Here is a 22,396-nt window from a genome sequence, read left to right as displayed (position 1 = left end):
TTTTACAGCTACCCCTATTGGATTCTACTGGACAAGTGGACGTGACCGGCGTGGGATATAGGTAAGTATGTGTGAGTGTGTCAGTGTACTTTAATAAATTTTTACTGTCACGGTGTGTGAGTTGTGTTTTTATTTGGGTATTTTTTCTGTTGTAGAACTACAGGTACCGGCGGGCCCGTTATTTCCCTGCATGTTGGTACTTGAGGTTCTCCAAGTACCAGCAAGCGGGGGAGGCTTTCTGGGCCTTGTAGTTCCACAACAAAAAACAATATTCTTTTTTTACTTACATGGCTATCAGCCTCCCATCCACAGCCCACGGATGGGGGGGACAGCCTCGGGCTTCACCCCTGGCCCTTGGGTGCCTGGAGGGGGGGTGACCCCTTGATTTAAGGGGTCCCCACTCCTCCAGGGAACCCCGGCCAGTGGTGACTAGTTGGGGGGGTAATGCCACGGCCGCAGGGACCTACATAAATGTGTCCCCCGGCTGTGGCATTATGTCCCTGGCTAGTGGAGCCCGGTGCTGGTTTTAAAAATACGGGGGGACCCCTACATCTTTTGTCCCCCGTATTTTTTGAACCAGGACCGGACTAAGAGCCCGATGCTGGTTGTCTAAATACGGGGAACCCCTGTCCAATTTTTTCCCAGTATTTAAACAACCAGGACCGGCTCAAAGAGCCCGAGGCTGGTTATACTTAGGAGGGGGACCTCATGCAGTTTTTTTTTTTACATTTTTAACCCATTCAGACCCTTCTCCATTAAGTTAATGGAAACCCTGGACAACAAAATTGCATTCATGTCCTCCTCCCACTCCCTTCCCAGTCCCAAACACTGATTATTATTTTTTTCTATAAAAATGTACAATACAACATCACAAGTATGATGAGCAGGCATGCAGCGGGCATTGGCAACTTTGGACTGAGTTGCAAATTAGTGGCGGAGGGCTGGGTCAGTTGATGGTGGGCGAGTTTGTAAGCCATTGGTGGTGGCATCGGCTCAGAGGCAGTGGCGGGCATTGGCTCGGTGGCGGTAGGGTTCATCGACAGGATTCGGCGGACATTATGGCTGTAGTGCCTCACCGCACGCCACTGACCTCACCGCACGCCACTGGTGTGTGGGACAGTGTGCGTGTGTGTTAATTGTGTGTGTGGGACAGTGTGAGTGTGTGTTAATTGTGTGTGTGTGGAACAGTGTCAGTGTGTGTAAATTTTTGCAGTCCAGTGTGTGTGTGGGGGAGAGGAAAGTATGAGAATGTGTGTGTGTGTAGTCTGAGTGGGTGTGTGTAGGATTTGGGGGTGGCCAGTCTGTGTGTGTGTAATCAGTGTGTATGGGATGTACTAATGGCCATTTACCGAAGAGAGATATGTATTAAACCACGGGCACTGAGATGCCCTTCTTACTCACCATCCAGCTGGGTGGGCGAGCCGGGCGGGTGGAAAGCCAGCAGCAGGGGCAGCATGCCAGATATCAGCAGCCGAGGGTGGGGGCTGTAATGCACATGCGGAGCCCAAAGCCGGAGATCAGCAGCATGCTGACCGGCAATAAGCAGCTTCTGCTTCCGCGTTCAACATGCTGCTGATCTCCGGCTTTGGGCTACGCAGGGTTCGGGGGATGGGTGTCCTCTGCCGGTGTACTGCAGCTCCGGGGGTGCGGGCTCCGGAGGCTTTCAGCACTGTTGAATATCCAGCTGCCCCAAGTATGTACAGCCCGCACCCTCTGCAGCTGATATCCGGCATGCTGCTGCTGGCTGTCCCCCCGCCCGGCTCGGCCACACAGCTGTATGGTGAGAAGGGCATCTCAGTTCCTGAGGTTTAACACATATGCCTCAGAAAATGGCCTCTGCGGTAAACGATACTAATGCTTACCGTGACAGTAACAGCGGGGAGGAAGGCGCACATCGGGATCCTGCAGCATGAAACAAGAACCCCTTCGGAGCGCAGCAGGCCACACTGAAAAGGGTGCATACCCGGTGCGGTGCTCTGCATCCCGGGTGGTGCCGAAGATGTGGAGTGTCGGAGGTGGCAGAAGCGCCGCAGCTTGGGGTGAGAAACCGCTGCAGCCCTTCCGCTGCTAAACTCTGCAATTAGTCTATTAAGGGGGTGGGCTCCCCTCATCATAGTGCCCCACAGGCCATGTTAATTCTGGGGGTAGGATCACCTAACTCTATAATGGGAATTTTGGCTCATATCATGTGCTGTAACGTGAATTTTGGCTAATACCGTGTGCTATAATGTGAATTTCGGCTCATACTATGTGGGGTAATGTGAATTTTGGCTCATTCCGTGTGCTGTAATGTGAATTTCGGCTCATACCGTGTGCTGTAATGTGAATTTCTGCTCATACCATGTGGGGAAATGTGAATTTCTGCTCATACCATGTGGGGAAATGTGAATTTTGGCTCATACCATGTGGAGTAATGTGAATTTTGGCTCATACCGTGTGCTATAATGTGAATTTCGGCTCATACCGTGTGCTATAATGTGAATTTTGGCTCATACCATGTGGGGTAATGTGAATTTCGGCTCATACTGTGTGCTATAATGTGAATTTCGGCTCATGCCGTGTGGGGCAATGTGAATTTCGGCTCATACTGTGTGCTATAATGTGAATTTCGGCTCATACCGTGTGCTATAATGTGAAAGGGGCACCAGTACTAGATAGTATAAGGGGTCCTACTATACTGAAGGACACGCCCCTTTTGAGTGACCACGCCCCTTTTCCGGAGCGCGTGCGCCTTCGGCGCGCGCATAATTGCTGTCTGCACTCTTTCATTCCACCTTCAAAAATTCAACTTCGACCACTGCACCTACATACACATACATACACACCCTGACATCTTTATATGCAGTGACACCGGTGGCGTCTGCACATACTTTCCTTTTGTATTTTTTTTTTCATTATCATTTTATTAATTTATTTTATTAAGAAAAAATTATTTATTTATTTATTTATTTATTTTTGGGGGGGGGGGGGGGCGCCATTATTGATCTTGCCCTGGGCTCCAAAAACCCTAGTTACGCCTCTGTATGAAAGATCTCATCTGTGAGTATTCTGAGGCCTCGTGCTCTAGAATAAATCGTGAGAAGTGTGAAGCTTTCTGGATGGGGGAGGAAGGTGAGGAATTTTGCCTTCCGGATAGCCTCCCCCGGGCCAGTCCACAGATAAAGATTCTAGGCATTTGTTTCGATCATGGTGATTATGCCACTCTAAATTGGGAGAATACTCTGGAAATTGCTGCCAAGAAAGTAGAGAGCTGGAAGAGATGAAAATTCTCTTTCAGGGAAAGAGTTGATTTGTGCAAAACCTACCTGATCCTAATTTTTTTATATGTCAGCTATGTGTGTTTTTTGCCTCAGTCTTTATGGACCATACTGAATTCTCTGTTCTTCCTCTTATTTTGGGGAAACAGGATGAATTTAATCAACAGAGGTATCACTTACAAATCGAGGAAAGATGGAGGGTTGGGTATGGTCAATCCTGTTGTCTTTTTTTGTAACCATTTTTCTAAAATATAACCTTGGGAGGTTTTTGTTAGAGACTCCCACTCGATGGGTAAGTGGATTTAGTGTTTGGGTGTCTCCTTTCCTTAGACTTTGGTTAGAAGGAGGCCAAGTGAAGAGCCCTCAAATTCGGAGTGGGTATCTTCCGATCTACGCTATCCAGTGCTTGAAAGTGACAAAGCGTTGGGGACTGGAAGTGGGGGAAGTCAAAGACCTGTCCAGGAAGGAGTTGGGGGAGAGGATTTTGCGAACCCACTTTCACGTTCCGCTGTCACTAAGGGATTGCCCGAGCGATGTCGCTTCGGCAGGGTTGGCTCTGATTAATTCGGAGAGAATACCGCTGAAGTTCAGAGATATTGCTTGGCTTTCTTTGCATGGGAAGCTTTATGTAAAGGGGAACATGATGTGGAGAAATGCCAGTGATCGTGACTGTCCACGGGAGGAATGTCTAGGAGACAATGGACCATTTCCTGATCAAGTGCCCCTTTAACATAAAAGTTTATAAGAGGGTTTCAAGAGCTTTACGTATCCCGTGCCTTTCGGGGCTTAGTTACCCTGAGTAGGATTATGGTGCATTTAAAGGATATGGTAGATTTAATTTGACCACCATTTTTTTAGTGAGTTTAGTAGTCAGATATCACACTTGGAGTGCACGGTGTCTAGTTTCCCTGAGAAAGAAAATCCTGTCCTGTGAAGAGGTGGTGGAGTCAATTCTGAACGAGGTTGGTAAAATGATGGTTCTAGATAAGCAGAGGATGGATGCTGTCAGGTGGTCTCGCTGGTGGGGTCACCTGAAACCCCCTTGAGTGGGTGGCAGAAATCCTTTTCAAGTCTAGCTGGAAACCTTTCTTTTCTTTTCACACCCTGTAGATTTTTGGTAAAAAAATTTTTTGGTGGGTTTTGCATAGATCTGAAAAGCTTTGCTCAGTTTTACTTTACACAGTATGTAAATATTGGGAATATCAATAAGGGTGATAGCTGTGTGTATTTATTTTCTGCTTGAGCTACAATATAGATTTAATTTCTTGTATGTTGCGTATCATGCATAATTTATGTTTCGTGTTATCATGAAGATATTATTTATTTATTTAGTATATTGTATATAATGTATATATCTGTTGCAAGTTTTAATAAACAAAACATTGCCTGGGTTACACCAGGAGAGAACAGTAGTATATGTGCCTGGGTTACACCAGGAGAGAACAGTAGTATATGTGCCTGGGTTACACCAGGAGAGAACAGTAGTATATGTGCCTGGGTTACACCTGGAGAGAACAGTAGTATATGTGCCTGGGTTACACCAGGAGAGAACAGTAGTATATGTGCCTGGGATACACCAGGAGAGAGCAGTAGTATATGTGCCTGGGTTACACCAGAAGAGAGCAGTAGTATATGTGCCTGGGTTACACCAGAAGAGAGCAGTAGCATATATGCCTGGGTTACACCTGGAGAGAACAGTAGTATATGTGCCTGGGTCACACCAGGAGAGAGCAGTAGTATATATGCCTGTGTTACACCTGGAGAGAACAGTAGTATATGTGCCTGGGATACACCAGGAGAGAACAGTAGTATATGTGCCTAGGTTACACCAGGAGAGAACAGTAGTATATGTGCCTAGGTTACACCAGGAAAGAACAGTAGTATATGCGCCTGGGTTACACCAGGAGAGAGCAGTAGGAGATGTGCCTGGGTTACACCAGGAGAGAGCAGTAGTATATGTGCCTGGGTTACATCGGGAGAGAGCAGTAGTATATGTGCCTGGGTTACATCGGGAGGGAGCAGTAGTATATGTGCCTGGGTTACATCAGGAGACAGCAGTAGTATATGTGCCTGGGTTACACCAGGAGAGAACAGTAGTATATGTGCCTGGGTTACACCAGGAGAGAACAGTAGTATATGTGCCTGGGTTACACCAGGAGAGAACAGTAGTATATGTGCTAGGGTTACATCGGGAGGGAGCAGTAGTATATGTGCCTGGGTTACACCAGGAGAGAACAGGAGTATAGGCGCTTGGGCTTACCCATGAATCAGGCCCCACGTGAATATATCCTTATAGTTTCTCAGAATGTACTAGGCAGACATGAAATTGATCATGAAATGTTCAGTTCCAGCCAATAAATGGCCCGTGTAATCATCGGTCATGACCCATGTGTTCTGTGAAAGATAAAGTAGGCCGATTATTATATTCACTGTCTCTTCAGATTTTTGATCAGCATCCGCCTTGTGTTTCAGGATTTGTAACCAGCAATGTTTTGTCTAATTATGATGTCAGAAGGGTGGAAATAACGTCATCCGAGCAGAGGAAGTTAACGTTCGATACCCATGCTCTTGTGAAGGACCTGGAGACACATGGTGAGTAATTTATGATGATCCATGTTCCGTTCACCATTATAGCATGAGGTGAATCACTGTGATGTCATTACTCTCCTACACTGAAGAGCTCTAGTAAGAGTATGTAGCATCATGGAGGTTACTCCCATGTCTGAGAGTATTATTAATAACAGTATTTTGGGCTGGGGACTCCTGGTGAAACATATAGGGGCTGAGGAAGAGTTGAACATCCATTTGTGGAGCTTATGTTGCCTGAATTTGCACATTGCGCGTTCTCCAGAGGAAGGCTAGAAAGAACGTAGTCGAAACGCGTCGGTGACTTTACACACTGAAAGACTTCAACTTCACTGCTGTGAGGACTTCCCGATACAGGAAGCCTCACGCTCAGCCTGCAGGATCCACTGTCAGCAACGCCAGCGGCATAAGATCTTACTCACTGAGCCAGGTCAGACCTGTATTATCAGATCCCACTGACTGACGGGTCCCATGGGTATTTCTACAGAGACGCTCTCCATCACCATTCCCATTGATGACGTTGATCAGAAGGGTCATCCGCCACCTGTGAGCCAGCTGGAATTACCTCCAAAGTCCGTGCTTGGAATCTTCACTATTCTGCCAAACACACGACTTACCTAAGCTGCTCAGGACACATATCTACTCTGAATGAACACCTAGCCGGACTGCCGATCGTGAGACATGATAAGAGTGGGGGCTCGGTACACCGCCCTGCATGCCTTACTTCTTATTTGTATCATTGATCATTTCCTTCATTGTAAAGACCTGGAACACTTTGGATTAATGACTGCTACACACACTGTGCTGATTGTCCCTATGATAAAGACTTCCATATGGAGTGGGGAGAGCAAGAGCCCTCTACCGCTCCTCTGGCTGGACCAATCGGAAAGTGGCTTGGCAGGTAAAGCTTTAGCTGCGCTCTCAGCTAAGGGAGGAAAACCGATGACTCCGCTAATCTGAGCGCAGCCTCCTAATCCGAGCGCAGCATAGCACCGCAACACAAGGAGCGATAGGACGCTCTATGCGATATATAATACAATATGTCGTCCTGATGCGGATCAGAGTGATATATCGTTCATGTGATCCATTGTACCTGGATGTCGTTCATTGGATCGTGTGCTGCACGTCAGATGGGACAGTCCCACAGACGACACAGTGTATTTTACATGCAGCATGTAACGATGCATCACAACGTCGTACAATATATCGTATAGTGTTTACGGCGGGTCGATGTATCGTTGCTTCGTACAGTTGCTGGGACGCACTATCGCGTAGTGTGTACCCAGCTTAAGGGTTAAATGTAATAGCCTGCAAACTGCAGGCATCGACGGGTTCCGGCGAGTCTGCCCAATGTTTTAAAGTCGCAATCATTTAAAAGGCAAAACCAAGTGGATTTTGCCTGTGAAATGATTGATACTTTAAAACAGTTTGCAGGCTATTACATTTACCCCTAACATGGGTATCCTTTTAGCCCCATTCATTTTTGGGCTGGAAAAAACGGAGGATCGGGCTATCCTATTGTAGCCCGTTTTTTTGGGGGTGCTAACACGTGGGATCCGGGATTAGTTCTCAGAGCCTTATGTTATCATGGCTGTGAAGGGCTGCTTTTTGGGGGTTATGCTTTACATGCCTGAGGCACGTGAAGCATAACACCTGATAAGTGCCGGTATTTGGGGATCGGGACACCGGATCGGGGTAGCCCCTGGCAAACCATACCCACATACTTCAACCACTGCACATTGTTTACTTTCATTGTCGTTTCTTGTCTATGAAATAGTAGAGGCATCTGTTGTAGCTGTGTCCCTGTTATAATAAATTACATTTAATCTCTTTATTCTAACTAATATCTTTACAATACACAAACTTTGGTAATGGTTGCTGTATTGGTGACATCAGAACTCACCTTCTATCAGATGCCTTTTTTTACTAGTTTGCATCTGTACTATGGGCCTAGTTCAAGGTTGATTGCAAAACAACATTTCTCTGACGTCCTAGTGGATGCTGGGAACTCCGTAAGGACCATGGGGAATAGACAGGCTCCGCAGGAGACTGGGCACTCTAAAGAAAAGATTAGGTACTATCTGGTGTGCACTGGCTCCTCCCTCTATGCCCCTCCTCCAGACCTCAGTTAGAATCTGTGCCCGGCCAGAGCTGGGTGCTCCTAGTGGGCTCTCCTGAGCTTACTAGTAAAGAAAGTATTTATTAGGTTTTTTATTTTCAGTGAGCTTCTGCTGGCAACAGACTCACTGCTACGTGGGACTAAGGGGAGAGAAGCAAACCTACCTGCTTGCAGCTAGCTTGTGCTTCTTAGGCTACTGGACACCATTAGCTCCAGAGGGTTCGAACACAGGCACCTTTCCTCGATCGTCCGTTCCCGGAGCCGCGCCGCCGTCCCCCTCGCAAAGCCAGAAGAACAGAAGCTTGAAGGCGACGAAATCGGCGGCAGAAGACTCCTGTCTTCATTTAAGGTAGCGCACAGCACCGCAGCTGTGCGTCATTGCTCCCAGCACACTTACACACTCCGGTCACTGTAGAGTGCAGGGCGCTGGGGGGGGGGGCGCGCCGCGCCCTGGGCAGCAATTGAAGTACCTTTTGGCAATAAAAATACATATATACAGTCTGGCACTGTATATATGTAAAAAAAAACGCCATTTTTTTACACAGAAAGCGGGACAGAAGCCCGCCACTGAGGGGGCGGGGCCTTCTTCCTCAGCACACCAGCGCCATTTTCTCTACACAGCTCCGCTGGAAGCAGCTCCCCAGGCTCTCCCCTGCAGTATCCAGGTACAAGAAGGGTAAAAAAGAGAGGGGGGGCACATAAATTTAGGCGCAAATAAAACATATAAGGCAGCTATTGGGTAATCACTTATTATAAGTGAAAATCCCTGTGTTATATAGCGCTGTGGTGTGTGCTGTCATACTCTCTCTCTGTCTCCCCAAAGGACTTTGTGGGGTCCTGTCCACAGTCTGAGCATTCCCTGTGTGTGTGCGGTGTGTCGGTACGGCTGTGTCGACATGTTTGATGAGGAGGGTTACGTGGAGGCGGAGCAAGGGCAGATAAGTGTGGTGTCGCCCCCGTCGGGGCCGACACCTGATTGGATGGATATGTGGAAGGTCTTAAACGACAATGTAAGCTCCTTACATAAAAGGTTTGATGACGCAGCAGCCTTGGGACAGCCGGGGTCTCAGCCCGCGCCTGCCCAGGCGACTCAGAAACCGTCAGGGGCTCATAAACGCCCTCTATCTCAGATGGTTGACACAGATGTCGACACGGAGTCCGACTCAAGTGTCGACGATGATGAGGCACATTTACAGTCTAAAATGACCAAGGCCATCCGATACATGATTATTGCAATGAAAGATGTATTACACATTTCTGAGATTAACCCTGTTAATACCAAGAGGGTTTATATGTTTGGGGAGAAAAAGCAGCCAGTGACTTTTCCCCCATCTGATGAATTAAATGAATTATGTGAAGAAGCGTGGAGTTCCCATGATAAGAAACTAGTGATTTCTAAGAGGTTACTGATGGCGTACCCTTTCCCGTCAACGGACAGGTTACGTTGGGAAACATCCCCTAGGGTGGACAAGGCGCTGACACGCTTATCTAAAAAGGTGGCCCTGCCGTCTCAGGATACGGCCGCCCTAAAGGAGCCTGCGGATAGAAAGCAGGAAGCTATCCTGAAGTCAGTGTATACACACTCTGATACTCTACTGAGACCTGCTATTGCTTCAGCCTGGATGTGTAGTGCTGTAGCAGCATGGACAGATACTCTGTCAGACGACATAGATTCCCTCGACAAGGATACTGTTTTGCTAACCCTGGGCCATATAAAAGACGTCGTCTTATATATGCGGGATGCTCAGAGGGACATTTGCCTGCTGGGCTCCAGAATTAATGCTATGTCCATTTCTGCCAGGAGGGTCTTATGGCCTCGGCAATGGACAGGAGATGCTGATTCTAAAAAACACATGGAGGTTTTGCCTTATAAGGGTGAGGAATTGTTTGGGGACGCTCTATCGGACCTCGTGTCCACAGCGACAGCTGGAAAGTCGACTTTCTTGCCTCAGGTTTCCTCACAACCTAAGAAAGCACCGTATTATCAAATGCAGTCCTTTCGTTCTCAGAAAGGCAAGAGGGTCAGGGGCGCATCCTTTCTTGCCAGAGGCAGGGGTAGAGGAAAGAAGCTGCATCAGACAGCCAGTTCCCAGGAACAAAAGTCCTCCCCTGCTTCCACTAAGTCCACCGCATGACGTTGGGGCTCCACAGGCGGAGCCAGGTGCGGTGGGGGCGCGTCTCCGAAACTTCAGCAACCAGTGGGTTCGCTCACAGGTGGATCTCTGGGCTGTACAAATTGTATCTCAGGGATACAAGCTGGAATTCGAAGCGACTCCCCCCGCCGTTACCTCAAATCAGCCTTGCCAGCTGCTCCCAGGGAAAGGGAGGTAGTGCTGGCGGCAATTCACAAGCTGTACCTCCAGCAAGTGATTATCAGGGTCCCCCTCCTTCAACAGGGAAGGGGTCACTATTCCACAATGTTTGTGGTACCGAAACCGGACGGTTCGGTGAGACCCATCCTGAATTTAAAATCCTTGAAAACTTATATAAAGAAATTCAAGTTCAAAATGGAATCGCTCAGAGCGGTTATTGCAAGCCTGGAAGAGGGGGATTTTATGGTGTCGCTGGACATCAAGGATGCTTACTTGCATGTCCCCATTTACCCACTTCACCAGGAGTACCTCAGGTTTGTGGTACAGGACTGTCATTACCAGTTCCAGACGTTGCCGTTTGGCCTGTCCACGGCACCGAGGATATTTACCAAGGTAATGGCCGAAATGATGATACTCCTTCGGAAGAAGGGAGTTATAGTTATCCCGTACTTGGACGATCTCCTCATAAAGGCGAGGTCCAGAGAGCAGTTGTTGATCAGCGTAGCACTCTCTCAGGAAGTGTTGCAACAGCATGGCTGGATTCTGAATGTTCCAAAGTCGCAGCTGATTCCTACGACGCGTCTGCTTTCCTGGGCATGATTCTGGACACAGAACAGAAGAAGGTGTTTCTCCCGGTGGAGAAGGCCCAGGAATTAGCATCTCTGGTCAGGGACCTCCTGAAACCAAAACAGGTATCGGTGCATCACTGCACGCGAGTCCTGGGAAAGATGGTGGCTTCATACGAAGCCATTCCCTTCGGCAGGTTCCATGCAAGGATCTTTCAGTGGGATCTGTTGGACAAGTGGTCCGGATCGCATCTTCAGATGCATCGGCTGATCACCCTGTCCCCAAGGGCCAGGGTGTCTCTTCTGTGGTGGCTGCAGAAAGAAGTCTTCACACAGATTGCAAAGCGATGGGAACTGCCACAGGTGGACATGATGGCGTCCCGCCTCAACAAAAAGCTAAAAAGATATTGCGCCAGGTCAAGGGACCCTCAGGCGATAGCTGTGGACGCCCTAGTGACACCGTGGGTGTACCAGTCGGTATATGTGTTTCCTCCTCTTCCTCTCATACCCAAGGTACTGAGAATAGTAAGAAAGAGAGGAATAAGAACAATACTCATTGTTCCGGATTGGCCAAGAAGGACTTGGTACCCGGAACTGCAAGAAATGCGCACAGAGGACCCATGGCCTCTGCCTCTCAGACAGGACCTGCTGCAACAAGGGCCCTGTCTGTTCCAAGACTTACCGCGGCTGCGTTTGACGGCATGGCGGTTGAACGCCGGATCCTAGCGGAAAAAGGCATTCCGGATGAAGTTATTCCTACGCTGATAAAGGCTAGGAAGGACGTGACAGCAAAGCATTATCACCGTATATGCGAAAATATGTTGCTTGGTGTGAGGCCAGGACGGCCCCTACAGAGGAATTCCTGCTGGGTCGATTCCTGCACTTCCTACAGTCAGGGGTGACTATGGGCCTAAAATTGGGGTCCATAAAGGTCCAGATTTCGGCCCTATCCATTTTCTTTCAAAAAGAACTGGCTTCACTGCCTGAGGTTCAGACGTTTGTTAAGGGAGTGCTGCATATTCAGCCCCCTTTTGTGCCACCAGTGGCACCCTGGGATCTTAACGTTGTGTTGGATTTCCTGAAATCCCACTGGTTTGAGCCACTTAAGACCGTGGAACTAAAGTATCTCACGTGGAAAGTGGTCATGCTGTTGGCCTTAGCATCGGCTAGGCGTGTGTCGGAATTGGCGGCTTTGTCATGTAAAAGCCCATATCTGATCTTCCATATGGACAGGGCAGAATTGAGGACTCGTCCCTAATTTCTCCCAAAGGTGGTATCATCGTTTCATTTGAACCAACCTATTGTGGTGCCTGCGGCTACTCGGGACTTGGAGGACTCCAAGTTGCTGGACGTAGTCAGGGCTTTGAAAATATATGTTTCCAGAACGGCTGGAGTCAGGAAGACTGACTCGCTGTTTATCCTGCATGCACCCAACAAGCTGGGTGCTCCTGCTTCAAAGCAAACTATTGCTCGCTGGATCTGTAGCACGATTCAGCTGGCTCATTCTGCGGCTGGATTGCCGAATCCAAAATCAGTAAAAGCCCATTCCACAAGGAAGGTGGGCTCTTCTTGGGCTGCTGCCCGAGGGATCTCGGCTTTACAGCTTTGCCGAGCGGCTACTTGGTCGGGTTCAAACACCTTTGCAAAGTTCTACAAGTTTGATACCCTGGCTGAGGAGGACCTTGTGTTTGCTCATTCGGTGCTGCAGAGTCATCCGCACTCTCCCGCCCGTTTGGGAGCTTTGGTATAATCCCCATGGTCCTTACGGAGTTCCCAGCATCCACTAGGACGTCAGAGAAAATAAGAATTTACTCACCGGTAATTCTATTTCTCGTAGTCCGTAGTGGATGCTGGGCGCCCGTCCCAAGTGCGGACTTTCTGCAATACGTGTATATAGTTATTGCTTAAATAAGGGTTATTGTTATGAGCCATCCGTTGAGTGAGGCTCAGTTGTTGTTCATACTGTTAACTGGGTAAGGTTATCACAAGTTGTACGGTGTGATTGGTGTGGCTGGTATGAGTCTTACCCTGGATTCCAAAATCCTTTCCTTGTAATGTCAGCTCTTCCGGGCACAGTTTCCCTAACTGAGGTCTGGAGGAGGGGCATAGAGGGAGGAGCCAGTGCACACCAGATAGTACCTAATCTTTCTTTTAGAGTGCCCAGTCTCCTGCGGAGCCCGTCTATTCCCCATGGTCCTTACGGAGTTCCCAGCATCCACTACGGACTACGAGAAATAGAATTACCGGTGAGTAAATTCTTATTTTTCTTCTAATGGGCAAAACCATGTGCACTGCAGGTGGGGCAGATGTAACATGTGCAGAGAGAGTTAGATTTTGGGTGTGTTATATTGTTTCTGTGCAGGGTAAATACTGGCTGCTTTATTTTTACACAGCAATTTAGATTTCAGTTTGAACACATCCCACCCAAATCGAACACTCTCTGCACATGTTATGCTTGCCCCCCCCCCCTGGAGTGCACATGGTTTTGCCCAATAGAGAAAAATGTTGTTTTGCAATCAACCTTGAATTAGGCCCTATGTGTGCACTATAATGTAGGGAGCTTTCCCTTCTGCAATGTACTGTAGCAAAACGTATCTCTTCCTTTAGATCTATGTCCTCAGACTAATATAATGCTCCCACCTTCTGTCTCTTGTGGATCTTGCTGGTACACATTGCTCTGGTATAATTGCATCTCTGTAGCCGTCCGTCTGTGTGAGCGCAGTGACATTTTCTCTCTATCTTAGTCCTCGCTGTTCCTATAATAACATTTAGCCCACTCTTGACACTGCTAATAGTTTGCAGGATTTGCAATTACTCTGCGCAGTCAGACGTCTCCCGCCAGCGGAAGCACTGCCCACACTGCGGCTGTTTGCCCGCTATTTTATGTGTCCACCGTCCACTCTCTCAGCTGCTTGCTTTATGACTTCATACGTCATGCAGCTCGTGTTTTCCCTGACGAGTTTCCGTTCTCTCTAATGTATAAAGCTATAACTTGTACTTCCAGCCATCTTTACAGCCCAATTTGTGTCCTGTCCCCCTAGCACCAGGAGTATAAATTATGTTTGGCACTTCCATTCTGCGTAAGGGACATGAAGGATTGTAACATTCATAACTGTATCTATAAATGTGACAAGATGCCGCATTGTATTTCGGCTTGTGTTGCTCCCTATAGTGTCCCTCCATTATCGTCTGGTTTGTTGGCACTGGAGGAAGGGACGTAAAGATTCCTATTATCAAACGTGTTCTCAGATATCTTTATAAACACCTGAAAACTTTACTCAAATAGGCGTTTGCGTTATATGCTCAATAAATCAACTTACATTTAAGTGACCCTCTGGTCGTTCAAAGGGATCCACATTTAAAATATTTAGCTTTCCCCTAATTCCCTCTCCCCCAGTTAAACTATTTGCTGGGTTCCGGGGCTGAGAATGTTCTATTGCAATCCTATAACCGCTATACAAATTGTTATTAATAATTAAGAAAAAAGGCAAAATTGCCTATAAGAATAAATGTAGAGACTCGGGAAATATACACTTGGCGGGGAAACAAATGTAATTACAACGCACAGTGTTATATGGCTGTGTCGCACTGCTTGGAGATTGTGTAATAGGTGATATTTAATCTCTGTATCATTTTAATAATTCAGAGCGTTCAGTTAAATTGCGTAGGAAATAACCGTAACTGCTGGGAGAGCAGGTATGTGCAGATGTGTCTCCTTACATCATTGCTGCAGTCATGGCAATCAATCCATCATGGCGCGCCAAGTCCTGTGAGACTCGGCTAGCAACGGGCGTCTTTTTGGCCTGTTTTTACCCAAAAATGCGTCTTAGTTGCAAGTCTGCTATGATGCGAGTAGGATGCACCATGAGACAGAGCTGATCAACATGATATGCGACACTTGTGTGACTGAACCTCTGTATCTGCATATGAAGTGCTATGATGCAGTGGCCGGGTATATTTTCCAATACAGGTTCCGTTGTTCTTTGTATGCAGACTCAGTCGCACACAGATATACAAGTGTCGCATATCAAATTAATCAGCACAGTCTAATGGTGCACCCTAGTCTCATCGCAGTAAACATCTTGTCAGTGGGGGGGCATATTTTCCTGCACACAGCAGACTTCCTGTCAGTGGGGGGGGGCATATTTTCCTGCACACAACAGACTTCCTGTCAGTTGGGGGCATATATTCCAGCATACAGCAGACTTCCTGTCACTGGAAGACCTATTTTACTGCACGCAGCAGACTTCCTGTCAGTGGTCGTATGACGTCCTGTCTGGTCAATCGGATTTTCATAGTTATGGCACGGCCCTTTCTGTGACTATGATGACAGTAATAAATGACGCCCCACAGATGTGTCCTCTCATCGTTGCTGCAGTCACGTTAAATAGCCCTTCTTGTTGCGCCTAGTCCTGAGCGTGTTTACTAACGCTGGGCGTCTTTTTGAGCATTTTCCCGGAAAACACTATAACGTAGCATTTCGTATGCAGATACAGCCGCAGTCGCACACAGAATATAGGCATGTTGCATATCATTTTAATCCGAATAAGATGAATTGTTGGCAGCAAAGACACCCAACGTTAGCAGAGTTGCACGGGAACTGCCGGCTCACTAACGCCAGGCATCTGGTGGTGCGTGGCGTATTGAGGCGGTATGTATGAGGACACATCTGTAGTGTGGATTGGATGAGCCATCAAACATCTAACCACAGGTGACACATTATAGGTGGTAGCAGGTGGCTTAGCTTGCATGAAAGATCATGATTCTGCCCAGTGGTATTGGTACAGCTGGTTAGTCAGGATCTTTTGCCACCATATACTCAACGGGAGTGATTCAATTCCACGTGCAGCCATGCAGAGAAGACACCAGCAATGATGGTGAGTTCCCTGGGTCCAACGATCAATCAGACATGGTCGTCTAGAATATGCTTGGAGCAGTCGTATTATAGTGTGATAACATTCCTCAGCTGCACTATGGCAGCTGCTGGTCGCCCCCAACCTGGCCTGCGGGCTGTATGACGGGACAGTGCCCTGAAAGTGAGACTGTCCCACCAAAATCAAAACGGTTTGGCGGGTATGGGATGACCTGATATAGAGTGCGGCGGTTGCCGATGGCCGTCCACATGTCAACGTGTATTCCACAGCACATGTTAATAGAATGCAAGGTATGGGGACTCTTTGCTGCTCTTTCATATAAGGCAATGTGTACCAAGGGCTTTAAAAGGTTATAGCCTCCTTTGTGCAACCTCATGTCCTGTTTGGTCGTTTCAGAGAAGCACTATCCTGAAATCTGGTGCCTGTGACACATCGATCGGAACACATCAGGTGCCGGATTGGGTTGCTGCGGTGGCGGGTTGTCATTGTTCCTTCTCAGATATTGGGACAAGGTTAGGAGAAGGACACGATTGGCCCCTTTTACACGTATCCTCTTGCCCTGACAAAGCGCCTGTCACCGTATATTGTTACCATAATTCAGTTCTCTGTGTTTATGGGATTAGATCAAGTTATCTCCAGTGTGGTTCTAAAGGCATAGGAGCTGAATAGGAGGCTTTAGCTGCTGCTACATTTAATTCAAGATTTCATTTGGCAGAAGGAAATTGAAAACGATAAATGTTTGACCTGATAAATGGTTTTTGTATAATTCATGGGAACTGTCAACTCTGTCTTGTTCTTATTCTCGCTACAAAATAAATGGACAGTTTATATATGTAAAAGCGCAACTGAAATTGCTGGCGCTATAAAAGTAACTGTAACTATATAACATTTTTATTTTTTTGCCCTGAAATTTGGCTGCTGCACCGAGCGACGGTTCTACGCACCTTTGCCGAATTTCTGCTCCATACGTCCAATATCTTTTAAGGTGTAGCCCCTCAAACACCATGCCCCTATCTCAGGAATTCCCTATGGGAGAATTCTGTTTATTCATTTCAGCCATAATAATAATAATATTATATATATATATATATATATATATATATATATATATATATATATATATATATATATATATAATACACAGAAAGTTAAACTCCGGCACTTGGATATGTCCCTGACGCGGGACTGTCTTGCTCAGGTGCCCTCCTCCGTGGATTACGTCCACCTTAGATACAAACACGAAAAAACGAGGCGGCACTCGGAGTCTTCACAATAGCAGCAAACTAATACAAAGCTTGCTGCTATTGTGAAGACTCCGAGTGCCGCCTCGTTTTTTCGTGTTTGTATGTATGTATATATATATATATATATATATATATATATATATATATATATATATATATATATATACAGCAGATTGACCCGGTACTCGCTGGAACCCTTTCTTGAAAATATATTGCTGCCGGTGCCCTCCCAATGGGCATCCACCCAGATGCAGACAGACGAACGGGCGGAAAGAAAAAACGGCTGCGCAATGTGTAAGAGCAATATGAAATAAGAGCTGACGTGTAAGCAGTAAAAAATGATTTATTATACTAATAGTATTGAGTTTATCACATTAAAAATCAATTATATATTTCCAACTGATAAAAGAAATATTAATAAACCAGAGTTTGGATGCAAAGCACCTTGAGAATAGAGGTATATAAGCTGGAGGTTATAACCTTTAGCAATGATGAGACAGAAGTCCAATTACAGTCTCCATATGAATGTCCACAGTCAGGTGAACGGCCGATCAGTAGACATCTGATATGAAATTGCCATGATTAGCGGTCTCAGTAGCAAGTAGAGACTGTTATTTTGCACACAAATGTATACCTCTCCGAGGGCTGGTCCAGACCGAGCGTCCTCGGTCGTGCGGTCCTGCAGTGCCCAATGCTTGTTTGTGCAGCGGAGGGATGAATTTGCTGTCACCAGGGAGGTGTATGTAGTTATCAGCGGCGTGCTGGTGAAAGTCGCCGGAGGCAGTTAGAGAAGCCGGAATATGGAGCCAAGGTGTAGGTAGCTCGGTCAGCAGCTTGCTACCTGTACAATTAGCAGAATCAAGGTGTGCAGGGAGGTGGGGTACTGACGCGTTTCGTCACATACCATGTGACTTTATCAAAGACGAATGGGCGGCTTTCGGAGACTTGCTTAATAAGTAAAGTGCAGTGTGTATATTAGCTTCATCTACGTTTCGGGGTCACAGCCCCGTCATCCTGACGACGGGGCTGTGACCCCGAAACGTAGATGAAGCTAATAAACACACTGCACTTTGCTTATTAAGCAAGTCTCCGAGTGCCGCTCGTTCGTCTGTCTATATATATATATATATATATATATATATATATATATATATATATATATATATATTTATATAAGATTTTAAACCTACCGGTAAATCTATTTCTCCTAGTCCGTAGAGGATGCTGGGGACTCCGTAAGGACCATGTGGTATAGACTGGCTCCGCAGGAGATAGGGCACCTAAAAAGAACTTGTGACTATGGGTGTGCACTGGCTCCTCCCTCTATGCCCCTCCTCCAGACCTCAGTTAGAGAACTGTGCCCAGAGGAGATGGACAATACAAGGCAGGATTTAGCAATCCAAGGGCAAGATTCATACCAGCCCACACCAATCATACCATGTAACCTGGAACATACATAACCAGTTAACAGTATGAACAAACGACAGTAACGGTCCAAGACCTATTCCAACTGTAACATAACCCTTATGTAAGCAACAACTATATACAAGTCTTGCAGAGTTTCCGCACTGGGACGGGCGCCCAGCATCCTCTACGGACTAGGAGAAATAGATTTACCGGTAGGTTTAAAATCTTATTTTCTCTTACGTCCTAGAGGATGCTGGGGGCTTTGTAAGGACCATGGGGTTTATACCAAACCATCCAATCGGGCAGGAGAGTGCGTATGACTCTGCAGCACCGACTGAGCAAACGCTAGGTCCTCATCAGCCAGGGTATCAAACTTGTAGAATTTAGCAAAAGTGTTTGACCCCGACCAAGTCGCCGCTCGGCAAAGCTGTAATGCCGAGACGCCTCGGGCAGCTGCCCAAGAAGAGCCCACCTTCCTAGTGGAATGGGCTTTAACCGAATTTGGTACCGGCAATCCAGCCGTAGAATGAGCCTGCTGAATCGTGTTACAGATCCAGCGAGCAATAATCTGCTTCGAAGCAGGTGCGCCAATCTTATTGGCCGCATACAGGATAAACAGAGCCTCTGTTTTCCTAATTTTAGCCGTTCTGGCTACATAAATCTTTAAGGCCCTGACTACATCCAGGGATCTGGAATCCTCCAGGTCACTTGGAGCCACAGGCACCACAATAGGTTGATTCATATGGAACGAAGAAACCACTTTAGGCAAAAATTGCGGACGTGTCCTCAATTCAGCTCGATCCACATGAAAAATCGAGTAGGGGCTCTTGTGTGACAAGGCCGCCAATTCTGACACTCGCCTTGCTGATGCCAAGGCCAACAGCATGACCACCATCCATAACATTTCTGATGGGGTTTTAGGAATTTTCTGCAGAGAGTAACAGAGAACAAGGGGGGGTCATTCTGACCCGATCGCACTCTGCAGTTTATCGCAGCAGTGCGATCGGGTCAGTACGGCGCATGCCAGACAGCCGAAGGCCGTCGTTGCCTAGCGAACGCCTCTGCCTGATTGACAGGCAGAGGCGGTCGCTGGGCGGGAGGGCGCTAGACGGCAGCGTTAAGCCGCCGATTAGGGGGCGCGGTTTGGCCTACGCAGGCGTGGCCAGGCAGTTGGAGGGGCGGGCCGCGGCGGCTGCGTGACGTCACACGCAGCCGCTGCGACCCAGGTAGTGAAGAGTTACTCCTCAAATGCAAAAGCATTGCCGCTGTGCGATGCATTTGCACTTCTGCGGGGGGATCGGCAGCTACGATCAACTCGGAATGACCCCCTAGAGCTTGTATTTTGCTGCATTTTCACATGTGAATAAATGGCGGAAGCTAATATTGTACATATATGCTGGATTTTGTTTCTTAAATAAAGCCATTAGTTCTGCTTTAGTGGTGGATTAAGAGGACTTAGCTTCCTATATGCTTTCTCATGTCCCTTTCGGAACCACTATCCTGAAATCCGGCACTTATGACCCATTGATCAGGTGCCAGATTTAGTTGCTGCTGTAGCAGGGTTATCGATTTATCATGGTTTCTTCTCAGCTATTGGGACAAGGATACGAGAAGAACACAGATTGGCTTCTTTTATGCTCAACGGTGTGCCTTGACGAACGGCCTGTCACAGACTAGTGTCATTTATGTCCCAAAAATGAAGTGTATAAATGTAATTATGTCCATTTTTCATATTGTTTTTGTGTTAGATTGGTGGTGATTCTCTATCTGACCCAGCAGCATGAACGGGCAGGCTGGAAGTGGGGCAGAGTCAATGACGTCACAGCTGCTTAACTGACTGCAGCCTTGACCAGTATAAGAATCCATGAGGACACTGTCCTTAAGATATAGGAAGAGTATTATCTGTTGGGGTAATATTGTACATTATAGGAGAGCTATAGCGGTGAAATGTCAGGGTAACACTGAAAAATTTAAAAAAAAAAATCTTTTTCTAAATTACATTTTGAGCTTAAGGTGTCTGTTATATTAGGTCCTGGCTCAAAATATGCGCACGTAAGAGACACGTGGACTGTCTGATTAAAACCTGCCTGTCCTCAACGGTTTTACTTTTTTTTAGAAGATGTCATCAGGTGGGGGAGGGGGGGCTTAAATTTAAATAAATGCTCTAGTCTCTGAACTTGCTTATTTAGTGCTGTATCCGTTCAGATGGTCGACAATGTTAAGGTCGACAGTCATTAGGTCGACCACTATTGGTCGACATGGACAAATAATCGACACATGAAAATGGTCGACACATGAAAAGGTCGACATGGCTTTTAAAAAAATGTACGATTTTGTACTTTTTCATACTTTATGATCCACGTGGACTACGATTGGGAATAGTAACAAGGGGACGCGACGCACTAATTGGGGTTCCTGGTCCTGTTACATGACACCAAAAACAGTTCAAAAATACATGTCGACCTTTTCATGTGTCGACCATGTGTCCGTGTCGACCAGGTCAATGTCGACCAATAGTGGTCGACCTAATGACTGTCGACCTTAACATTGTCGACCATTCATACTGGAACCATTTAGTGCAATGTTTCCATATTTCCTGCAGGTGTCAGTATTTTTACTACAATTTTTGGTGCTGATAATTTTCTTGTGCAACAGTGACCCCTACTGGCTGCAAGGAACTTATCACACTTCAAAAAGATGCCATAACGAAATAATATTTAAACCAATCAAACCTGTGGGTTTTTTTTTTTCACTTTTGATGGTGAGTAATTAATTTTTCTGTTTTTAGGATTTGATAAAGCCCAGGCTGAGACAATTGTGTCTGCGCTGGCCTCGCTGACCAATGCCAGTCTCGACACAGTATACAAGGATATGGTGACTCGTGCTCAGCAGGTGAGTCCAATGTGTAACCTTCGGCAGAGTCAGATTGTGGTGCTTAGAATACGATTTCCCTGTTGCAGACATACGAACACACACATTGGCGCAGATTCAGTTAGCTATGGTTTGTGTCATAGGTTAAGTTACCTCAGACAGAGGTCATGCCCGAGGCAGCAGTTTTAACCTGGGTTTGGTTAGAAAAGGAGGAGTCAGGTAACTGAGCTACAGAGGAACTATTCATTTTAAGGGGTCTATTCATGAAGCAGTGAAAAGTGTGGAGAAGTAAGCCTGTGTAGAAATTGCCCATGGCAACCAATCAGCACTGAAGTAACATTTATAATTTGCATACTATACAATTGTACAGAGCAGCTGATTGGTTGCCATGGGCAGCTTCTCCACAGGCTCACTTCTCCACACTTTTCACTGCTTCATGAATAGACCCGTACGCTTAGTTAGCGAGTGTGGTAGAGAGATAATCTTGGTTTATTACATATACACAATATTCACATGAGCTCGACAGAATTACAGACAGAAATTATACTTTCACTCATTTCATTGATGATCATCAAACCAGGACAGCAGCCACAATGCAATTATGAATGGGTTGTGCAAAATTAAATGCACTTACATTTTGCAGTATCTTTCCTCAGCTGAGTATACAGTCTCCATTACATTCCGTAATCTGCTATGATGCGTTTTTAGCATTTACTGCGGTGCTGTCTTTGATGGGTTACGTGGTTAATAGTCTTCATTTTCATTGGTTTACAGACCTTGACACCTGGGAGTGATAAAATGACTGTTCTAATAAAGCAAAAACCGCACAATCAAAATAATGTATATTTATAAGGAAATAAACTGCAAAATTCTATAAATAGTTTTGCAAAACATTAAAGAAAAAACTTTTTAAATGAGTCTCCTTTAATGGCACCCACAAAATGTGTCCTTGCCATTCATAGCGACACGTTCTATTACTTAAAAGTAACCCCCTTTCACACCCATTATTCTATTGCATTTGTATTGAAATATTATTAGCGTATGCCTTTTTGTATCTGCCACACTAGGTGGCGCTGTTCCTAAATTGCCATATGTTGGTGAGTGTAGGTGGCGCAGCTTGCTCTAGACCAGTGGTTCTCAACCCTCAGGTACCCCCAGTA

The 22,396-nt window shown here is 46.5% G+C and overlaps 1 protein-coding gene across 1 annotated transcript in view; it reads left to right on the top strand.

Annotated features, from left to right (window-relative positions):
- Positions 1-22,396, top strand: part of CCDC90B (coiled-coil domain containing 90B) — a 74,851-nt gene that overhangs the window by 10,612 nt on the left and 41,843 nt on the right. The window contains exons 2-3 of the mRNA XM_063951341.1: positions 5,730-5,849; positions 21,154-21,257. Of these exons, the coding sequence (XP_063807411.1) occupies positions 5,730-5,849; positions 21,154-21,257 (224 nt within the window). The remainder of the gene's footprint in view (positions 1-5,729; positions 5,850-21,153; positions 21,258-22,396) is intronic.

The sequence above is a fragment of the Pseudophryne corroboree genome, chromosome 2 (genome assembly GCF_028390025.1).
Source record: "Pseudophryne corroboree isolate aPseCor3 chromosome 2, aPseCor3.hap2, whole genome shotgun sequence".
Lineage (NCBI taxonomy): Eukaryota > Metazoa > Chordata > Amphibia > Anura > Myobatrachidae > Pseudophryne > Pseudophryne corroboree.
Note: the sequence above shows the minus strand (reverse complement) of the source record. Positions and strands in the feature narration are given on the sequence as shown.